Here is a 19,049-nt window from a genome sequence, read left to right as displayed (position 1 = left end):
GGTTTGTTTGTGACACCGTATTTCATGTGAAGTTAATTTACTCAGCACACCCGCTCATTTCTGGTTATCAAAATCCCATTTCTACACAGTCTGCAGACTGGTCACCTGTGAAACTAGTTTTTAAACCCTGATTTGCAAGTGCACTGGCTTCAGATGTCCACCCCATCCCCTTCATTAGTGTTTATGTGGCACCATGAAAGCCGACGGAGAGGCGCGCACGTTGTAAAACACTGCAGCGCAAAGCAGTGCGCGGCCCCGGTGTCGGGAGGGGGAGGAATTAAAGAAGAAAACTCCCTGCTTCCAATTAAAAGCCGTGTTTCTGCAGCGCGGGCGGAGAAGGAAGCATTACCAATGATGGGAAGAAAACGCACCGTTACAACTCAGGAGGCACAATTACTGCGCTGGCGGTGTGCAATTAAATAGTGCTGTTTAGACAGCACTAATACACGCAGGACATACAGGGGTGACACCACACAAAAGGAAAGGAGGAAAGCATGTACCTCACAATCCCAACAGCTGGGGGAACAGATGACTGAAATGTAAACAGCAGCGGTGGGAAACACGACTATAGATCAAAGGAGAGTGAACAGATAAAACTGCATTTACATAAAAAGGGTCCATTCTGAGGCCTGCCGTTCACCGTCTGGCAACCCGTAAAAAGGTGGAATATAAAAAAAACACTACTCTTGGTAGGGGGGAAAAAAAGAAACACTACAGGATTTATTGTTGATCATTTGCCAGTGTAGGGTCCAAGTTAAATGTATGCATAGCGCACAGCACGTTACTCCCACGCTGCATCAAAGCGCGCCAGCCCCCGAAATGTCCCTCCGTGCAGGAGGAGCGTGCTCTCTGGCACCGTCTGAAACGTACAATATGAAGCTAGCGACAAGTAATACAAGTGGAAATCAAAGGACAGGTGAGTCTTTTTCCTTTTTTATTCATGTGTCAAACCATACTGACATTTTAGAACATCCTAAACATAGTAGAAACTCCCGACCCTCCCCAGTCCCCTCCCACTTCCTGGTCCCCGCTGTGCCCCCAATACACACGACTAAGCCTGACCCTTGTACTGATGGTGCAGCATGAGCACGTCTTCCTGAGACACCCGGGTCCACCCGTCGCTGTGGACGTGGTACAGGTTGACCTGCCCCCCGCTGTAGGCGTCGCGGAACGTGGCCTGGTAGATGGCGCGGCGCCCCAGCTCGCAGGCCTCCTCCACAGTCAGGTCCTGCCGCAGGCCGCTGTCAATCACGCCATAGGCGTACATGGAGCCCGAGCCCACGGCAAACAGGTCGCCGCACACGCGGTTGCCCTCGGAGTCGACGTAGTAGAGCCCTGGGGAGTACAAAAGGGCATGTCAGGAGGGTGGGGGGAGCCAAAGGGCGCAGGGAGGAGATGGTGTTAAGGGGACCAGCGTCCTCCGTTCCCCTGGCTCAGGTGATGAGCTACGTCAAGCAGGCTGAGAGCGAGACACTAGGAACAGCTGCAACCTCTCATAGTGGAGTAAGGCCAGGTGATATGAACAGCCTTACGCCTTCATGTAAAAAAAAAAAAAACAAGCCGCCCATGGAACCTGCTGACCAGGCACGGGCAACATCGGTGCCCCGGGGCTCAGCTCTGGGTCTTATTGATCCCTGCAAACAGGCCAAAAATGAACTATCGACCAGCAACTCTGAACCGTACATGGAAGTGCACCCCTCATAAGGGAGTAGCTATAGGGGGAAAAATGAAATAAAAGAAACCGCGTACTCAGATCTTCTGGACATGACACACATTCATATCATTCCACACATACTCCAATTCAACATTTCCCTTGAACTTCAAGGCACGCGCCGCAAGACCCACAACGCTCCCGACGGACCTGTGAGCGACAGTTTGCGACACGCTTGGTGGGCACACGCGTGTCGGTAACCATGACACACTCGCTGGGGCCTTAACCCTCAGAGTGACGCGGAGTGGGTGACAAGCCAGCGCCAGCTTGTGAGCCCGCCCACGGCACGGCCCCGCAGATGGTGAAAAAAAGGCAGCCTCTGAAAAAAGGCATGTTTTTCACAGCTCTGAAAACCTGTGAAAATTATACTTGCGCAGAGAAATGCAGGCGACGCACGCAGGAAATTGTCTGATATCCACCACTCAATCTCCCACATTAAAAAACACTCTGAAATGCCCTCGGACTGCACATCCTCGCTTGCAGAGTTCCTCGACTAAACTAGTGACAGTCTATTACGGATGAGAGCCACTTGCTCTTTTGGGGAAGAAAAAAAAGAGGGAGCATCTTACCATTGCTTTCAACTGGCAAATTGCAACTTCCTCAACCCGTCGTTAGCTTGCCATGATAATCATCCCGTGCCTGTCTATGCAGGGGGGTAATTTGCCATTCTGAGACCAGTCTGTTCCTCTTGAAAAACTCTAAGGGACTCGTTAAAAACATAACAGACGGGGATGGGGGGGGTTGTAAAGGCGACCTCTCATGCTGAGTGTGACGGTTTGACGGAGGTGGATGAGGACTCTTCAGGAGGTCCAAGTATAGATGCCGAGCGGCGCCGAAAAGCACTTCCCACATCATTTCCCTTCCCAAACACACCTGGGTCTTTGTGGAGCCCGACACGCTGCCGCTTAATGGGCTCTGCGCTTCAAACACTGACGTAGAAAAGCACGCAGCCACAGATGAATGCCGAGAAGAACAAGACAAAAAAAAGGTGTGGAGCATTGCAGCCAACAGAGACTCCTTCCACTCAGTCAATCCCCTGACAGGTGCTTAAGGAGCCCTGCAGCTGGCGGGGGGAGGGGGGTGGCAGCTTTCAGGAGGGACGCGAGGGGCACAGTGCATCAACTGGGTCAGTGTCGTCCTTCCCACCACAATTCGCCACTGCATCAGTATAACACAAATAAATAAAAAATAGCAGCAGCAGTTGAACAGACCCGAGGGAGGAGTGGGGGGGGGGGGGAGGGGGGGCACTACCTCGAGGGAGTGGTGGTAAAACTGACACATGGGTCTTCTGGCAAGGTCTCATATCAACCACTCATGTGGATTTTATTTGTTTTGCTCACGGGGGAGGGGGAGGAGCAGCACTGCATTTAATCACACATCCCCTTCATGTCCTTGTAAGGAGGGGTGCAGGGGGCGACTCAGAGTCTGTCGGAGACCAGAGTCTCCACGGAGTTCTCAAGCATTTACCGTACACTGATTACGAGTGTCATAACATTCAATGTTATTGCATACAGACGGATTTGACAACCTCCTCAACAAGGCCTTTATTCGATTTCTCTCGCACGCAGCTTGAGACACTGACTCCATCGAGGGAACAAGGGCTCTTGACTCAATGGTAGCTGGCTAATGAGCTCCCTGTCTAATCAAGATTGATTTAATTTACATGACATTTGGCTCTACATTTGGTCATTGGCATCGTGGGGGCCGTTGCAGAGCTCCCTGCACCTGCTGAACCTATGCAGGGATCATTATTCCCCCGATTGATAGTTCGGGACTTAACGCTCGCCATTGACGCTAGTTGGCACACAGGCGGGCCAACATTGTTCCCACAGCCCTCTCTGCTCCGTAAACGAAGCCTGCATTGATCGCCGCAGGGCGCACGTGCATTACGCCGCCCGATCCAATTGTCCAGGACCTGGCGTCCATCATGCCGCCGCATTCTGGCCGGCTCGCGGTCCCGGCTTCATTGATTTCCCATTACTGGGTCAGTGTGACAGCCTCTTTAAGCACACCTGCAGTGATGTACGGCCTCACACAGCGTGGCGGCCCGAAAGACTGCAGCGTACCAAAGGCTGCAGTACCACCTGGTGGGGAGATCTGGGAACTACGTGTGGTTACATAAAAGAAAACACAACTGGGAAGCCACATGAATTGACATTCCCTGCATGAAAGGATTGTACATTGAAAAGATCCCATAATTAAATTGGATTAGATTGTCAGTTTTTCTGTATCAAGAAAGATTAAGTCCTTACCTGAACTGTATGTATAATTTGTTATATATTGAACAGCTAAACACTCTTGTTAAACCCTAGTTTGGAAAGTAATGGATGCAATTAATATTTTCTTTAAGGTTAAAGCACATGGCAGGTCCTTCATGACCAATATACCTGAAACTGTATTTAAATGAGTGAATTATTTTTGCTCCTTGCACATGCTGTAAATCTAAATTAATGTGTGGAAATTACATGGTGAGAGTGGGCAGTTAATGTATGCGTCGATACTTCTGGTCTGAGTGCAGCACTTAAACCTGAATTCCAAAGAATTAAGAGATTTGTAGTTTTGGTTTGAGTAGTAAAAAAGATCTGGTAATAACAGCGAGTCACTAAATATATAAATAATATTAAAAAATATTAGAAAATATATATGCAGCTCTTTTGATGTGTTTGATTAAGTCATGTTTCAATGGATTTGCTTATTTTATTTTCACCGTGGGCAAACAGTTATTTTTACATAACCTGACACCAGTAAGTGTATTTCATACAGCTGTTGCATTTACCTGGGCCTCTCTTGTCCCAGCCGCACACCATGGTTCCCATGCTGAGTCCCATGCCCTTGTACTGGTACACCATGTTGGCGAGCAGCTTGGAGGCCGCCGCCACAGAGATGCGCTCCTTGTTGCGGAGCTCGTAGATGCGGCACTGGCGGGCAAGCAGGCGCTCCCAGAAGCTACAGTCGGCGGCTCCGCCGGCCATGGTGCCCAGCAGGTAGGGGTTGATCTCAATCACCTTCTTAACCGTCTGCGAGGCGATGTAGGCACCCGCTGTGGCCCGAGAGTCCACCGCGACAATGACGCCATGCTGGAACTGAGAGAAGTAACCGCAGGAGGGAAACACATTAATGGCAGCACATGACTGAAGGAGGGGGACACGTACATCAATGGATCGGAGATCGGTTATATTCCCCATGAGCTACCTTCTATTTCTATCTAGACAAAGCAGACATGTGCTGCTGCTCTACAACTGTGCGGCTAAGCTCTGTCTGAAAGCTGTGGGATAAGAAGGAAGACCTTTGCTCTTCCCTCTAAGTAACAGCAGCTGTACGGCACTAGGAAAGACAGCAGATTTTGGTCAGTCAGAGGAAGCTGTCGGCTGGAGAGGTTTTCATCTACCCTACCCCCCCCCCCCCCCCCCCCGCCCCGCCCCGCCTTCCGCTCAGGGATTATCGGATAAGGTTGGAAGTTATTTCATCTTATTTTTTTATCAACAAATCCCCTGAAGAGACCACAAGCAACAGCAGGAGAGTTGGCCCAGTATTTAGAGGGCTCTGCACACTTCTCAAAGGGGCAAAGCTTTATTATCTGTTTAATAGTTTTTGGACAACTATGGTGTTCTTGGCACAGGGTGTTTCATACCATTATCTTGTTAGTGGCAGGAATTCATAAATGGGCTCTATACTCGTAAAAATTGTTGCTGTAAAATAAGTCAGCCCAAATATTTTGAATTCCCTCTTTTTTACATAAATTCCTAACTTCACTGAGCTCAATAATAATGCTTTATTTTAGAGTTTTATTTATTGGATAAAGTATTTATTTTATGTCTGGTTCTGAACAACTATTCGTATTGTCTAATGTCAAAACAAAAGTGAAAAACAGTAACTAAACTTAAATGAAAAACTTAATGGCATTAAAAAAGATTTACATAAAAATCCTTGACATAGTATAAAAAGCCTGCCAAGGCACATCATCAATTAACTTTCTCATTTTAAATATTCGATGTAACATATACTTTAAATGGAATGAACGAATATTTTCAGGAATACAACGGCGACAATAAAAAAAGATTTTTTTATTATTATCGTTTAGAAAGGGGTTTGAATGCTCAACCAACGTTGTGTTTAACTCAATACGACCCGTTAAAGACAGCTATTTATCATAAAGCGCTATACATGTTAATGATAATAAAAACAAATCACCTGTACTATTTGCAGATGAAACCATTTCGTTAACAATCTAAAACGGAGTTCATAGATAATATATGTATTGCTTCGATGATTTTTTTTAAACTGACGTTATGTCAACATACGTGGGGAGTGGATGGTGCACAAGTGCCGTTTGCAGGACTGTCATCTTTACATTCATGTGCTCGTGGAAAGTTTTCAATGTATCTGGGACACGGTAAAATGTCAGGGCTGTAAAGTCCACATTGACGACTAGCTTGCGATCATCGAACTGCTTTTGGAGCTGGACACGTTTAGAAAAGTCACCACAACGCTGATGGTGACGTGCTGTGGACATCTGCAATGAGAAAGCGGTTTGTAGCTATGCTAGCATGCTAACGGTTAACATGCACCAGTTAGCGTAGCGTACGTTAAAACCTTCATAATGTAACTTACTAATCAAACCATGTTAACAGGAACCACGATTCCTTGGCGTTTAACAACAGCTGGCTATAATTAGTTAACTGTTAGTCATTAACTTACTTTAAAAGCCAATGTAGTGGTCCCATGCAGGAACTCTATTTTCCTCTCGACGCCGTCCTCGTCTCCGCCACACAGAGGGTTTCTAACTGAGAAACTGAGGCCGTCTCCCGGCGTGGCGTCTAACCCCAGGCCGCTCTGTTCCGGTCCGCATCCAAAGTCAGAAGTTTGACAATTATCAAAAGAAAAATTCGCACAATCACGGCTCAACACACTAGCAAGTGCCATCTTTGAAAAATAGTCTAATGAACAAGCAACTTCCGCCGGACACGGGGCAAACGTTTATTGAGTCACGGTGTGAAGCCCCACGGCTCCCCCTGGTGTTGAGGCGGACAGCAAATGTGCTGCTGCGATGAAAGGATGGATGAAAAGCTGAGATTTTAGAAGATTTTAGAAGAAGAAAAGCTTGAAGATACAGTAAAAATGTATTCTAGCTATCTGACAAAAGTGGATGAATTCTAAGGGAGGTTCTAAACTTTCTAAACTATACCCCCTGGCCACCACCTGAACCAACATTGTTCTACTTCATCCCGAATCCTCTAATGCAGTCCTTCTCTTTCTTATCTCTGCAATTTTCTCCCTTCTCTCCATGTCTCTGTATATTCCTCTCTCAGGTCCTCTCTCTTTCTTTGGCTCCAACCTAGGGCTGTGATGTGGAAGAGGTCTACATTGTTTCCCGAGTAGGCGTCCCTGTGAGTGGCTCTGAACACTGCTTCTCTTGCCAAGGAGACAGCCTCTTCTTTACTCAGGCTCCACCTTAGTCCTCCGTCCAGGACTCCATAAGCGTAAGGAGATCCCGAGCCCACAGAGAAGACGTCCCCCTGCAGCCGAGCTCCATCGCTGCACACATATATCAGCCTCGGGCCACTGTTGGGCGATGTGGAATGTGCCCTCGAAGTAACGTCCTGTCTGCTGACAACATCTATGGAGCAATCAGCAGCAGCAAAGTCGTCTGACCTTACTGCACATTTGGCGTTACCGGTCTCCTCATCCCAGCCACACAGTGTAAGAGCAACACACAATTCAGTCCCTTTAAAGGGGTGCAGCATGAATGACAGGAGCTTGGCGGTGCCACGTATCGAAAGACGATGTCTGTGCCTCAGTTGGTAGAGTCTGATCTCTCTGGCTAGAATTCGTTCCCACAGCATGCAGTCTGCACCGCTCCCAGAGGAGGTGACCACTAAATGCGAATGGATCGGCGTGATCTTGTGAACGGCTGGGCAGGCAACAAGTCCCCCGGCACTGGCCCGTGTGTCTGCAGCCGCAATGACACCGCCTTGGAAGATGAAACCCAAAGTTGTTGTTCCATGAGACAGAGGGAAAGGCCTGCGGACCATCACTGAATTGTTGGCCAGGGAAGCAGCCACTGAAGGTCTGTGGTGGAAAGGGCCAGAGTTCGGCAAAGGTGGCACCAAAAACTCCTGTGGGATACCCCTGTTTGTTCCAGATGTATTCAGTCTCCGCAATCCAAAATTGCACAAGTCAGTCAGGTGATAGGATGTGGCTGTATCTTCGAAATGATAGGCAGGAAACCATTCGCGATGCACAGAAGTGTCTCTGAAGCCACAAATATTTTCCAAAGCCATGATGAGGCAGATACTGATTCTTGTTTCTTGTCTCCGGTGCCTTTTCCAAAAATTGGTGGGCAAAAAGTAATGATTAAACACAGAGTAAACCAAAGTTCTCCTTTTGAAAAAACTGGTTTGGAAAACAGTATTTAAACACAGGAATCCATTTGTGTTTAATAATGGTGACGACGGCAGACAAGTCTCATTTGCTCATCTGCCTTCTATTCTGAAGCTTGCCTTTTATAGCCCTCTAAAACACACACAGACCTGCATTCAAAACCATTTGGATTGACATAAGTTACAATTTTATCTAGCCTGCTGTGAAAATGATACCAAGAGAAGCCCTTTTCTGCAAACACTATGTTTTCCGGAGTGAAAGAGTCATCTTTCTAGTTGTGTGCAACTTCATATATTTTCACTTTGTTGTTATGGCAAGTCACCAGCCACAAACAGCAGATCTTCTGACAGACTTAATTTCCTGTTGCTGTCTCTAGTATATCACGAAAAGATCTAAAATTTAGTTCTGAAGGAATGGAAACAGACTTAGGGCAAATAACATTACATTTGAATTAACTGAATACAAATAAAAAAATATATATCTGTGAGAGTTTTTTAAAATAAATGTTCGGTTACGTTTGGACAAGAAACATGAAACGTTGTTTTCCGTTTTCAGAAGCTGAAGACTTGGATGCGTAGTCATCGTGGTATTTTACGATGTATGCAACTGCAGCGCTTACAACGCCATTTTGGGGCTACGTCACGTTGCTGCCCAACGAGCGTTCTAGTCATCGCAGATCCAAGATGGCGTCAGTTTCCTCGTTCTCCGTATTTAACAAACGGTCCCAGTCAATCCGTTTAGTCGGCTAAAATCATGGCGTCCGGCAGCACGGGGAGCAGGGTATCCTGCGGGAGAGATTTGAACTGTGTGCCAGAGGTAGCCGATACTTTAGCTGCGGTCGCCAAACTTGGGTGAGGATACTATTGCACCCGACAAGTTCAATTTAGGGTTGTTTGGGGTAAAACTTAGCTTACAAGAGAAACCCGCTGGTTAGCTAGCAAAATGTCAGTGCGTGATGCTAGCTAACCTAGCCGGTGAATTGCCAGCACGTGCCCAATCACAACGAACCATGGTATTGTTGCGATGTGTTTATTTTAATGACACAGGCTTTCTGTTTGTATTTGTTTTCGGGCGGGGGGTAGTTGAGTTGAGTGTTTGTCCGTCCCGCACCTCTACCCGGCATTATAAACGATATCAATGCTGAAGTGCGATGCGTTCTTTCCCAGGTTTGACTTCCTGTGCATGCCCCTGTTCCACTCGAGGTTCAGGAGAGAGTTTGAGTTGGAGCCCGCTAAGTCCCGATCCGGAGCGCACACTCGGTCAGACCTGCTGCTTTGTGGAAGAGGTTTGTATTTTCTATGGTCATAACACCACGTCTGCTGCAGCGGGCCCCCGTCAAAACTGGGTTGTTATTATTAATCACTTTTGAATTGAGTGTAAATTAAGTTTTAGAAAGTAGCAACCACAAAGCTATGAAGCATAATTACATTTGTTTAAAAATAAACCACACATACATTTTTTTAACAAAGCGGACCATATGTATTGTCTCACAAACACTGATAAAATTACAACAGGATGCATCATGTTTGAGGTGCAAGTACCGGTGTTAGTTGTAGTGTGCTGTAAATTTGGATGCCATAACCTTGCTTTGTCCATTGGTGTGGCTGTCATAGCATCGCTAACAGAATAAAGCATAGGCATCTCAAAATTGGCTTGTATATAAGTACAGTATTTTTTATAAACTGTAATGACACATCAGTGAATGCCGCCTTTCTTTCAACTAACCATTGTTTTGCATAGATTGGAATACTCTTATTGTTGGGAAGCTCTCTCAATGGATCGACGCAGATTCAGAGTTCGAGACAGAGTGCCGAAACTCGGAGGCTGTAAGTTCTTCAACGTGGAAAGTTCTTCATAGTTTGAATGTGGACGCTATAGTTTGATCTCCAGATTGTCCAGTCTCCAGTCAACCCCCTCTGAATCTCTGTCGCCCTCGCATCTTTTGTTTCCATCCAGGCTCTGGTACAGGAGTTGAACTTCTCAGCATACCTGGGTCTGCCTGTTTTCATGATCCCTCTGAAAGGCCCAAACTGTGCCAATCTAGCCCGTCTGCTGCTTAACCACATCCACACTGGACACCACACCTCAAATGTAAGACACGGCCCAAACAAACATGTTTGCTTTCTAACTGGCAGAGACGGACTCATCCGCTAACTGTTGTTGTCTTCTGATCAGTTCTGGTTACGTGTCCCGCTGATGGCGTCAGAAGACATGCGGGAAGATCTGATCGAGAATGAGCCGACCACTTCGGGCGATGACACAAGTGTTGATGAGAAGACCTGGAGCTGGTTAGTCCACTTTCTGAGCTGTCTGGGGCCGTCTGCATGCTAATACAGCTGCCATCGATTTCCTTTGAATCCGTGACTCATTTTGTTTACATCCCTCTCTTCCTTTAGGTGGCACTCCTTCAGAACCCTCTGTGATTACAACAAGAGGATCTGTCTCGGTGAGAGAGAGCACACTGAAGCACCAGCCTGGGGAGAAGTCAGTGCATTACAGAGAAATGGTTATGTTTGTGACTGCTATTGAAAATGTGTTTTTAAATTTATTCCCAAAGCTATTGAAGTTGGAGCCGACATGCCTTCATCAGCAGTGATTGATAAGTGGCTCGGGGAGCCTATCAAAGCAGCCATACTTCCCACCAGTATCTTCTTAACTAATAAGAAGGGGTTTCCTGTTCTGTCCAAAGCCCATCAGCAAATAATCTTCAGTCTTTTCAAGGTACTGCAACTTAAATAAAAAAACAGCCCGATGCGGAAGTGTTGTTTTATTGTAAACAACCAGTTGTGTTTTTAGTTGGAGGCCCAGTTCGTCTTCACAGGCACCAGTCGCCACACTGAGAAGGACTTCCGGTCTTACCTGCAGTACCTGGAATACCTCAACCAGAACCGTCCTGCACCTAATTCCTACGAGCTTTTTGCCAAGGGCTACGAGGACTACCTGCAGTCCCCCCTGCAGGTAAGGAAGTGCTCAGCAGCTTTGAAATGTTTGCAATATAAATGATATCCTTTTTTTAAATATGAAGGCTGAAATAACGTTTTTCCTTCAGCCACTCATGGACAACCTGGAGTCTCAGACATACGAAGTGTTTGAGAAGGATCCTATTAAATATTCCCAGTACCAACAGGTAAGACCATTGAACCAAATCCAACCTCTTCTAGGTCGATAGACATGGAGGTGTGTTGATTGACACTGATTATCCATTAAGAATGTTTCTTTTGCTCTCCCGTGTGCGTCTGTAACTGGAGAGAGAGCTTTTAACGTCAGGACTAATGGTCATTTGTGTGACAGTGACGCCATCAACGTATTGATATGCCTGCCTTGTGCTTGTGTCTACAGGCTGTGTATAAATGTCTACTCGACAGAGTTCCAGAGGAGCAGAAAGACACAAACGTCCAGTGAGTATCTGCACCCAAGGTTAAAACATACATAATTGTCTATAAGGGACAGCTTCCTAGCTATACGGATTTTGCCATTGACTAATTTACATCTGTAGTTCCTGGGCCGTAGACGGAGAATAACATCGCAGTATAAGACATTATTTTGTCTGAATTAAATCCGCAGCAGCTGTCTGAAGTGAACGGGTTGTTGCTCTAATGGAGAATGCTGATCTGCCGAACTCAGAACCTCTTGTGTCATTGTCGCAGGGTGTTGATGGTGCTGGGGGCCGGTCGGGGTCCTCTGGTCAACGCCTCACTGCGTGCTGCCAGACAGGCCGACAGGAAGCTGAAAGTGTACGCTGTGGAGAAAAATCCCAACGCTGTGATCACGTGAGTGGAATATATTTCAAAGATCGTCTTGCTATATCACGAGGTGTCTCCATCGCTCTGTCTTTACACGTGTGTGTCCTCCATGTAAATGCTAAATTGCTCCCCCAAGTTTCATCATATGCTTTTGGAAATTCAGCGCAGTTTGGACATGTTGAATATTCATACACCCGGAAATGACATGTTTTTCACCACTGTTTTAATGACTGGATTTAGAGCTTTTGGCAAATGCTGTCTTCTTTTCACCCTCTTTAGTTTAGAATGTGGCCACTGGCAGTACTAGAAGTTATCAAAATACAAAGTAAAACTATTAACGCACAGTGAGGCCTTATCAGCACAATGATGATGAATGATCTCAGACCATCTTTTTTTTGGTTAACAAAAAAAACTAACTTAACAGAACTTTCTGCCAACGTTTTCATCGTTGAGTGCAAAATTGTTTGCCTCGAGAAAGCAGCAACACCACAAGCCGGGCATTTGGCCCGCTCAGCGGCATCAAATCCAGAGTGTAGAAATGATGCCTCCGACAAATGGACCAACAACCTCCTGTACTTGTTCAGGCTGGAGAACTGGCGCTTTGAGGAGTGGGGGGATCAGGTGACGGTGGTGTCGTGTGACATGCGGGACTGGGCGGCGCCCGAGAAGGCCGACATCATAGTCAGCGAGCTGCTGGGATCGTTCGGGGACAACGAACTTTCCCCCGAGTGCTTGGATGGAGCGCAGCACTTCCTCAAAGGTACTTGAGTTTTGGCTGTTATTGTGAAATCTACTATGGGATCTGCAGGTGCTGCGGAGGCAAAGTCCTTGTGTGCAGGCTGTTTGCCGCATCAAACGCAAGCATTTGTCCTTCTCAATTACCTTTTTGTTTTCATGCGTCTCAAAGCACTTTCTCTCCCCCCGCCTCTCTGTCTGGTCCTGTTGTTTTCAGATGATGGAGTGAGCATCCCTTGTTCCTACACGTCCTTCCTTGCTCCCCTGTCCTCCTCCAAGCTCTACAACGAAGTGCGGGGGTGCAGGGAACGCGACAAGGACCCGGAGTGCCACTTTGAGACGCCCTACGTGGTGCGCCTCCATAACTTCCACCAGTTGGCCGATCCCAAAGCGTGCTTCACCTTCAAACACCCCACAACAGGTAGACGAGAACGCACTAAACCCGTAAAGAATGGACAAATGGATCTTATTAAAGTTGTGTGTGGTGAATGTGTTGACCATACTTTGCTCCTCTTTTCTTTGATTTATTCTTTTCAGATATGAACAATAACCGGTATCAGTGCCTCACCTTCTCAGTGGGATGTAACTGCGTGCTGCACGGCTTCGCTGGCTACTTCGAGACCACGCTGTACAAAGACGTCACACTCAGTACGTCATCTTTGTGAAGAGGCAAGTCATGTTGTGCTTGGTTAAGATTAAAATGTTTAATTGTGTGTTTTGTGTTGCAGGTATAAAACCAGAAACTCATTCACCTGGAATGTTCTCCTGGTTCCCCATCCTCTTCCCCCTCAAAGTAAGTCACAAAGTCTGGCAAATTTGAAGCCCATACACCCGTTTGCATTCGCACATCAACCCAAATTCTTCCTCCCGATAGCAACCCATCTCCGTATCCCATGACGAGGATGTCACAGTGCGGTTCTGGCGCTGCAACAACGGGAAGAAGGTGTGGTATGAATGGGCCGTGACCGAGCCCTCCTGCTCCGCCATCCACAATCCCGCGGGACGCTCCTACACCATCGGCTTGTGATCATGACACACATGCACACATTTCTGTAAGAATGGGTGGCAGTGTAAGTTGAGGTGTCCCACCTCTTTTTTTTGTTTTTTTTTTTATAGTTGGATTTCTGGTGTTGTGGTAAAAAACTCCCAAAGTGCAGTGCTGAGTTTTAAAGTTGCCAGTGTTGGGCACTTGTCAGTCAGCAAAAAAAACGTTGTTGGATAAGCCAGTGTTTTTGAGTGTGTTCAATCAGGCACAGACGATCACATTAACTGCTGCAAGATTTGGTCAAACACCACCTCACCTGTTTGAGTCTTTCTTTGCCCCTGGCCTGTTCTGAACCAACATGCACACTTAATCCAACTGAACCATTTGCCTTATCAAACACTCATTCCATTTGATACTTGCGTACTAATGAAATGCCAATCTCCGTGACACGAGGGTCCGAGGAAGTCCTGCCATTCAGGTTACAGGCCGTTCTGTTTGAATGGGTCTCTTAGTACTTTTTTGTTTGTGTTTGAAACATGTCAATAAAAAAACCGTCTGTAATGGTCTCCCTGGGCTCTGAACTTTGTTTGGTACCACCACGGTCCACAAATGATTGGGTTTCTCATTATGTAGCTTGTGGTAAATGTCTCACTCTAGAATGATGACCTATGCATGGTTTTGTAGTTAAGGTGAGATGGCTACACAGCAAGGATACTTTGTTGTCTGGGAGATTTCCCCCTTTGATAAACATTTTCCTCCATCAATCAAATCAATGGAGTTATGGCTCACTCTACCTATGTATAAAACAATAGAGGTACAAATGTCTGGTTTATTGTCGGCCTTTATGCTGGAAATGTATTATCTCTTGCACCATTGTGGCAGAATTGTAAGAAAACTTTAATTTTGCTCTAACCTGGAGTTTTTTTTTTCTGCGTCAATGCAACTGTGAAATTCCATTTAGCCATTGTAGACACTACAAAAGCTGCTAAATATGCTTTTCAATCACAACTCACCGTGATCTGGCTCAATATACTCTAACACCAGCGAGAGCGTTTTCCAGAGCCTGCAGACGCACACACACAAAGCGGGACAGAAGGCGATCCAAGTGTGTTTCAAAAGATTCTACTCAACACCAGTGTGAAATCTACAATCTGATTATTTTATGGCAGGAAGGAGTATCATTGTGTCAAACTGTTATGCTTTACGCTTCTGCTTATCTGTCTTAATATTTATACACTAACAAGGAAACGGAAGATTCTAACCAATTCTTTATCTTCTATCGAATATGGGAGACGTCATCAAAAATATGCTGAGATTTCAAAGGTTATAGCTCTATTGATACATTTTCATTCATTTAAGAATAAATAACAGAAGGAAATGCACATTGCACAGAAGACTTAACCATATCAGATGACACAAAACATCAAACCATTTTATGCAGGCAAATATGACTTAAGTTGAAAAGCTTATACTTAAAATCTCCCAATATGTTGTATGATTCCACCAAGTTTGGCTACGGGTAGTCATTTCAGCAATGTCAATCATATCCACTTATTTTGTTTATTCTGTCAGCCTCATTTAAAATAAGGATATCAATTGATGTATGTCAGTGATGCAAGTCCGATACATACAGTTCTATCAAGGGAACTTAGAAAATAAGTCTAGCATTTAAACCAGCTAAGAATAAACAAAGTCAAGGGGGAGAGGAGAGCTGGGTATTTGAGGCTCGAGGGGGCGGGGTTTGAGACTCCTTGACAGGTTTGGCGGCGCTGATTGGTTGAAAGTGCTTTTTCAATTTGCTCAGGGCTTTTAAGTTCAGGTGTTCGGTTGTCTCCGCCGGGCGGCCGATGGCGTCTCCAGGTCTCCAGGCACCGGCTGCCCTGAAAGGTGAGTCCTCACAACAACAATACGAGCTCAGTTCTGCTGCGTTAATTGTTAAGGAACCAACTTTTTGTAACGGAGCCCGTCACAAAATATCTTGATGGTTAATGTTAGCACGTGCGTTCTCAAGCTTCTTTGTGCAGCCCCTCTTTCCACTCCAACCCCCCCCCCCCAGAAAGAGGTTAGTGTTTGCCGGCTGGCTGTTGCCTGCCTGTGTGAGTCAGTCGTTCAATTCAAACCAGGATTAGGTGGCTGTTTTTTTAGGCTAGCGCATTAAGGGATACATAACATGACTGCATTCAAAGCCCGCTTTGGGGATTTATTTAATCTTTTTTTAACTTTATTTACAGAGCTGCCGATTCATTAGCATCTTGTGAGGGACCGATGGTACAACTGTACCTTCATGGAAGCGTCTTATCAATGTGTAATGTGCACAGTTAATCAAGCAAACCATGGAAATTGGGTATTGTCTGCATAACTATAAAAGTTGATGCCGGTTACAATATGACCATAAGGAAGCCTTCATAAGGTGAATAAAATGTATCGTGGAACTGTGTGTAACTCTGACCAACATTAGTAATCATTTTGGTCATATATCATAATCATATATAAACGCAAATTGGGATGCATCCGCAAAACCAGCCAAAGTCTTCTAATGCCAAATGTTTCATCCCTATCCGCATGCAATGGTGTCAAACGCAGCACAAAGGTCAAGCAAGACTGTTGTTGTAAATAACTAAATCCTGAATGAAAATCATCAAATGTGACAAACGCTTTCCTCTCACACCAGCGGTCATAATCCAAACTTCCTTGCTCTCCTGTACTGGTGTGTACACGGGCGTGTAATATGCAAAGGTGGCGTGTGTCCGTCCTGACCCCTAACTAGAAAATCAGACTTCTATTTCTATGTAAAGTTGACACATTAGACGTATGCATCCACAATCCGAATGAACTGTGCATAACAGGTTGTTGAACACCCTGTAATGCTACCTGTGTCTCGCGTCCTCCGCTGCTCAGGTTGTGTAGTGAAGAACAAGCTTGCATCCAGATGGACTTTAGGGAGGCCTGATGTGTGCGTTTCGGTTCTCAGGTCATTATTGCTGGTTGGAGCCGGTTCACGCATTTGAGACCTTGCGGGATTACGACGTCCTTCATATCGGATTATTGATTGAATTTACAGATTTCAGAGAACTCTTGAATAAGTTTTATGTGAATTTCTCATTGCTTTTAATTAATATACCACAAATGTCTTCCATCTTCCCAAGAATCTACCATCCGCGATCGTCCTCTCCGTCCCTGTGGGTACCTTCCTGTACGTGGCCTTCATCACAGCCAAGAGCCCCCAGGAGCTGCTGGCCTCAAATGCTGTGGCAGTGGTGAGAAAGCTGTCAAATCTGAAATTTCATGCATGTAGCTAGAAGGAAAGGAGACTATTAACTCTTTGAATTTAAGTAGTTGCATTTTGAGTAACCACATTGTAGCATTAACACTGCTCTCTCGCTCTCCTGTATAATATTTCTCCCAGACATTTGGAGAGAAACTGCTAGGAGTAATGTGATGGACCATGCCCATCTCTGTGGCGCTCTCCTCCCATGTTGTGCACCAGTGACATTTACACCCTCATAAACTTTGTGGGTTTCATCAACTTCCTCTTCTATGGCATCACTATCGCCGAGCAGATTGTGCTGCACATCAGAGAGCCCGACATGCATCGACCCATCAAGGTAGCGATAACTACAGAGACCACTTATGTAATTCTGCTTGGTTCATAAACGATGAGCAAATTTCACGAACCCTTTTGAAATACTTGTCAAACGAATGGATGTATATTGATGGCAATACTGAGTGAAAGTGATATTCATCTTGTGTCCTCTTTTACACCACAATCTGTGTGTCATCCACCAGGTGAACCTGATTTGGCCGACCAGCTTCATGCTGTTCTGGATATTCCTCTCGGTCTTCTCTATATACTCTGAGCCTGTTCATGTTCACAGGTGTCCTTGTATATTACCTGGGAGTCCGCTGGGAAAACGAGCCCCAGTGCTGTGATATTACCATTGTTAAGGCGATGTTCTGGTGTTTCCCATAAGAGTTAATGGAACTCTGAGATGGGCACCAATGTGAGCCTGCCCCTTCAAAGTGCAAAGAGCACATAAAAGACTATATAGTAAAGTCAATTTGAAATAAAGTATTTCTGTGAATCTTCCTAATGTCAAAATCATGTTTCTGGTTTCTGTCATCAACTGCAATCAGGTAAAATGACTCATCTGTGCCAAAAGCTCTGTTTGGTGGTCCAGCCGGTGCCGGATGGGAGACCTGCCAGCCTCAAAACAAAGATGGAGACGACGACGACGGAAACGTGCCTAAACAAACCTTGGCTATGCCTGTCACTTTTGGGTTAAGGAAAAACAGAGGTACCTGGGGAAGGGAGAGAAATGAATATAGATCTTCACATACTGGCCTTTAATGCTCACTACCATCTACCATGTTGTCTGAACAAATGTTTGAGCTGTAATGTGCAACTGAAATTGTGAAAGGCAGGTCTGTTTTTGCTTTAATGTTGGAATTTAATACTTTGTCCTCTCGTCTGTCTTGAGTGTTGGTGTCATGGCCATGTTTTAACATGAGAGTTGTCTGTATTATTAAAGCTTGTTGATACGTGACTGTCTCCTGCCTCATTAATGTTTTAGCCACCTGTTGGAACACCTGTCGTAAAAGGGGCGGAGTCCATACACGATGAGCATCAAATTGCGGAAGTGGGCAGCTATGACTCGCGAGCTGGGTCGGGATCTCACGCCCTATATACGGACGGAAAGTAGATTTGCTTTCAAAGTAAAAGCCTGAAACTCGCTGAAAGATTTGTTTTCTCACTATTGTGCGTCAGAAGCACAATTCACAACGTATAAGTTTAGTAATCTCAACTCCTTTAAAACATGTTGAGTTAGTTTTATTAAGAGGCTACTTGCAGGGAACAATTTAGGCATGTTTAAATGATCGTGTAATGTTTACAGTAGACAAGTCGACCAGGCCATAACTGCCAAAGAACGGTATATTTCACTGGTTATATTTAAAAATAGTCTACACTGGTAGCCCAATCCTTATAGTGTGGCTGTAAAACCGCTAGCCAGATGATCTCTAGTTAAGATTTTTTAAGTGTTCCCTGACTTGCAACCAATACCCATCTTAAGTCAAAACCATGCTTTTCATACAATGATCGGTCAAAATGTCTGCTGTGAAATAAAGGCAATTATTCCTATTTGTATAGTAATGGTAGAATGATGGAAGTTATATCTATAAAACATTTTAGCTTCTCAGTTGGAATGACATTGGTCTCAATGATCCTGGCTCTCCCAGCAAATAAGCTCATGCCATTGAGATAGCTGCACAAATATACCACAATGTCCTAGTACTGGTATCATGTAGGAATGCAATTACCACTCAATATGCATTGCATCTCTCCATGCTGCTGTAACATGTCAAAAACGTCCCTCTTCCAGAGAATGACTCATCAAATCATGTATAATGACCTCCGTCCAAATCCATTATTTTTATTTAAAAAGTAATATTTGTAGTTTTCCGAATAGGATATTTACCAACCGCGTTTTATATTGAA

The 19,049-nt window shown here is 45.4% G+C and overlaps 3 protein-coding genes and 1 long non-coding RNA gene across 4 annotated transcripts; 2 read left to right on the top strand and 2 right to left on the bottom strand.

Annotated features, from left to right (window-relative positions):
* Positions 1 to 675: 675 nt before the first annotated feature.
* Positions 676 to 6,674, bottom strand: psmb5 (proteasome 20S subunit beta 5). Its single transcript, XM_037459237.2, has 3 exons — positions 6,410 to 6,674; positions 4,488 to 4,794; positions 676 to 1,335 (listed from the first exon to the last, which is right to left on the bottom strand). Exons 1-3 carry the CDS (start codon positions 6,632 to 6,634, stop codon positions 1,052 to 1,054), a joined length of 816 nt encoding a protein of 271 aa, XP_037315134.1. The 5' UTR covers positions 6,635 to 6,674; the 3' UTR covers positions 676 to 1,051.
* Positions 6,675 to 6,729: 55 nt separating this feature from the next.
* Positions 6,730 to 7,752, bottom strand: psmb11a (proteasome 20S subunit beta 11a). Its single transcript, XM_037458980.2, has 2 exons — positions 7,364 to 7,752; positions 6,730 to 7,273 (listed from the first exon to the last, which is right to left on the bottom strand). Exons 1-2 carry the CDS (start codon positions 7,741 to 7,743, stop codon positions 6,967 to 6,969), a joined length of 687 nt encoding a protein of 228 aa, XP_037314877.2. The 5' UTR covers positions 7,744 to 7,752; the 3' UTR covers positions 6,730 to 6,966.
* Positions 7,753 to 8,809: 1,057 nt separating this feature from the next.
* On the top strand, positions 8,810 to 14,121 carry prmt5 (protein arginine methyltransferase 5). Its single transcript, XM_037459207.2, has 16 exons — positions 8,810 to 8,943; positions 9,259 to 9,377; positions 9,833 to 9,918; positions 10,049 to 10,183; positions 10,268 to 10,380; positions 10,489 to 10,538; positions 10,650 to 10,813; positions 10,889 to 11,050; positions 11,142 to 11,219; positions 11,432 to 11,490; positions 11,740 to 11,862; positions 12,420 to 12,595; positions 12,788 to 12,991; positions 13,108 to 13,218; positions 13,299 to 13,363; positions 13,445 to 14,121. Exons 1-16 carry the CDS (start codon positions 8,846 to 8,848, stop codon positions 13,595 to 13,597), a joined length of 1,896 nt encoding a protein of 631 aa, XP_037315104.2. The 5' UTR covers positions 8,810 to 8,845; the 3' UTR covers positions 13,598 to 14,121.
* Positions 14,122 to 15,322: 1,201 nt separating this feature from the next.
* LOC119209537 (uncharacterized) lies at positions 15,323 to 18,123 on the top strand. Its single transcript, XR_005119556.2, has 4 exons — positions 15,323 to 15,442; positions 16,702 to 16,812; positions 16,962 to 17,160; positions 17,690 to 18,123. It is a non-coding gene; the product is annotated as an uncharacterized LOC119209537 (long non-coding RNA).
* Positions 18,124 to 19,049: the final 926 nt, after the last annotated feature.

This window comes from Pungitius pungitius, chromosome 15 (assembly GCF_949316345.1).
Source record: "Pungitius pungitius chromosome 15, fPunPun2.1, whole genome shotgun sequence".
NCBI classification, from domain to species: Eukaryota; Metazoa; Chordata; class Actinopteri; order Perciformes; family Gasterosteidae; genus Pungitius; species Pungitius pungitius.
This window is presented reverse-complemented; position numbering and strand designations above follow the sequence as displayed.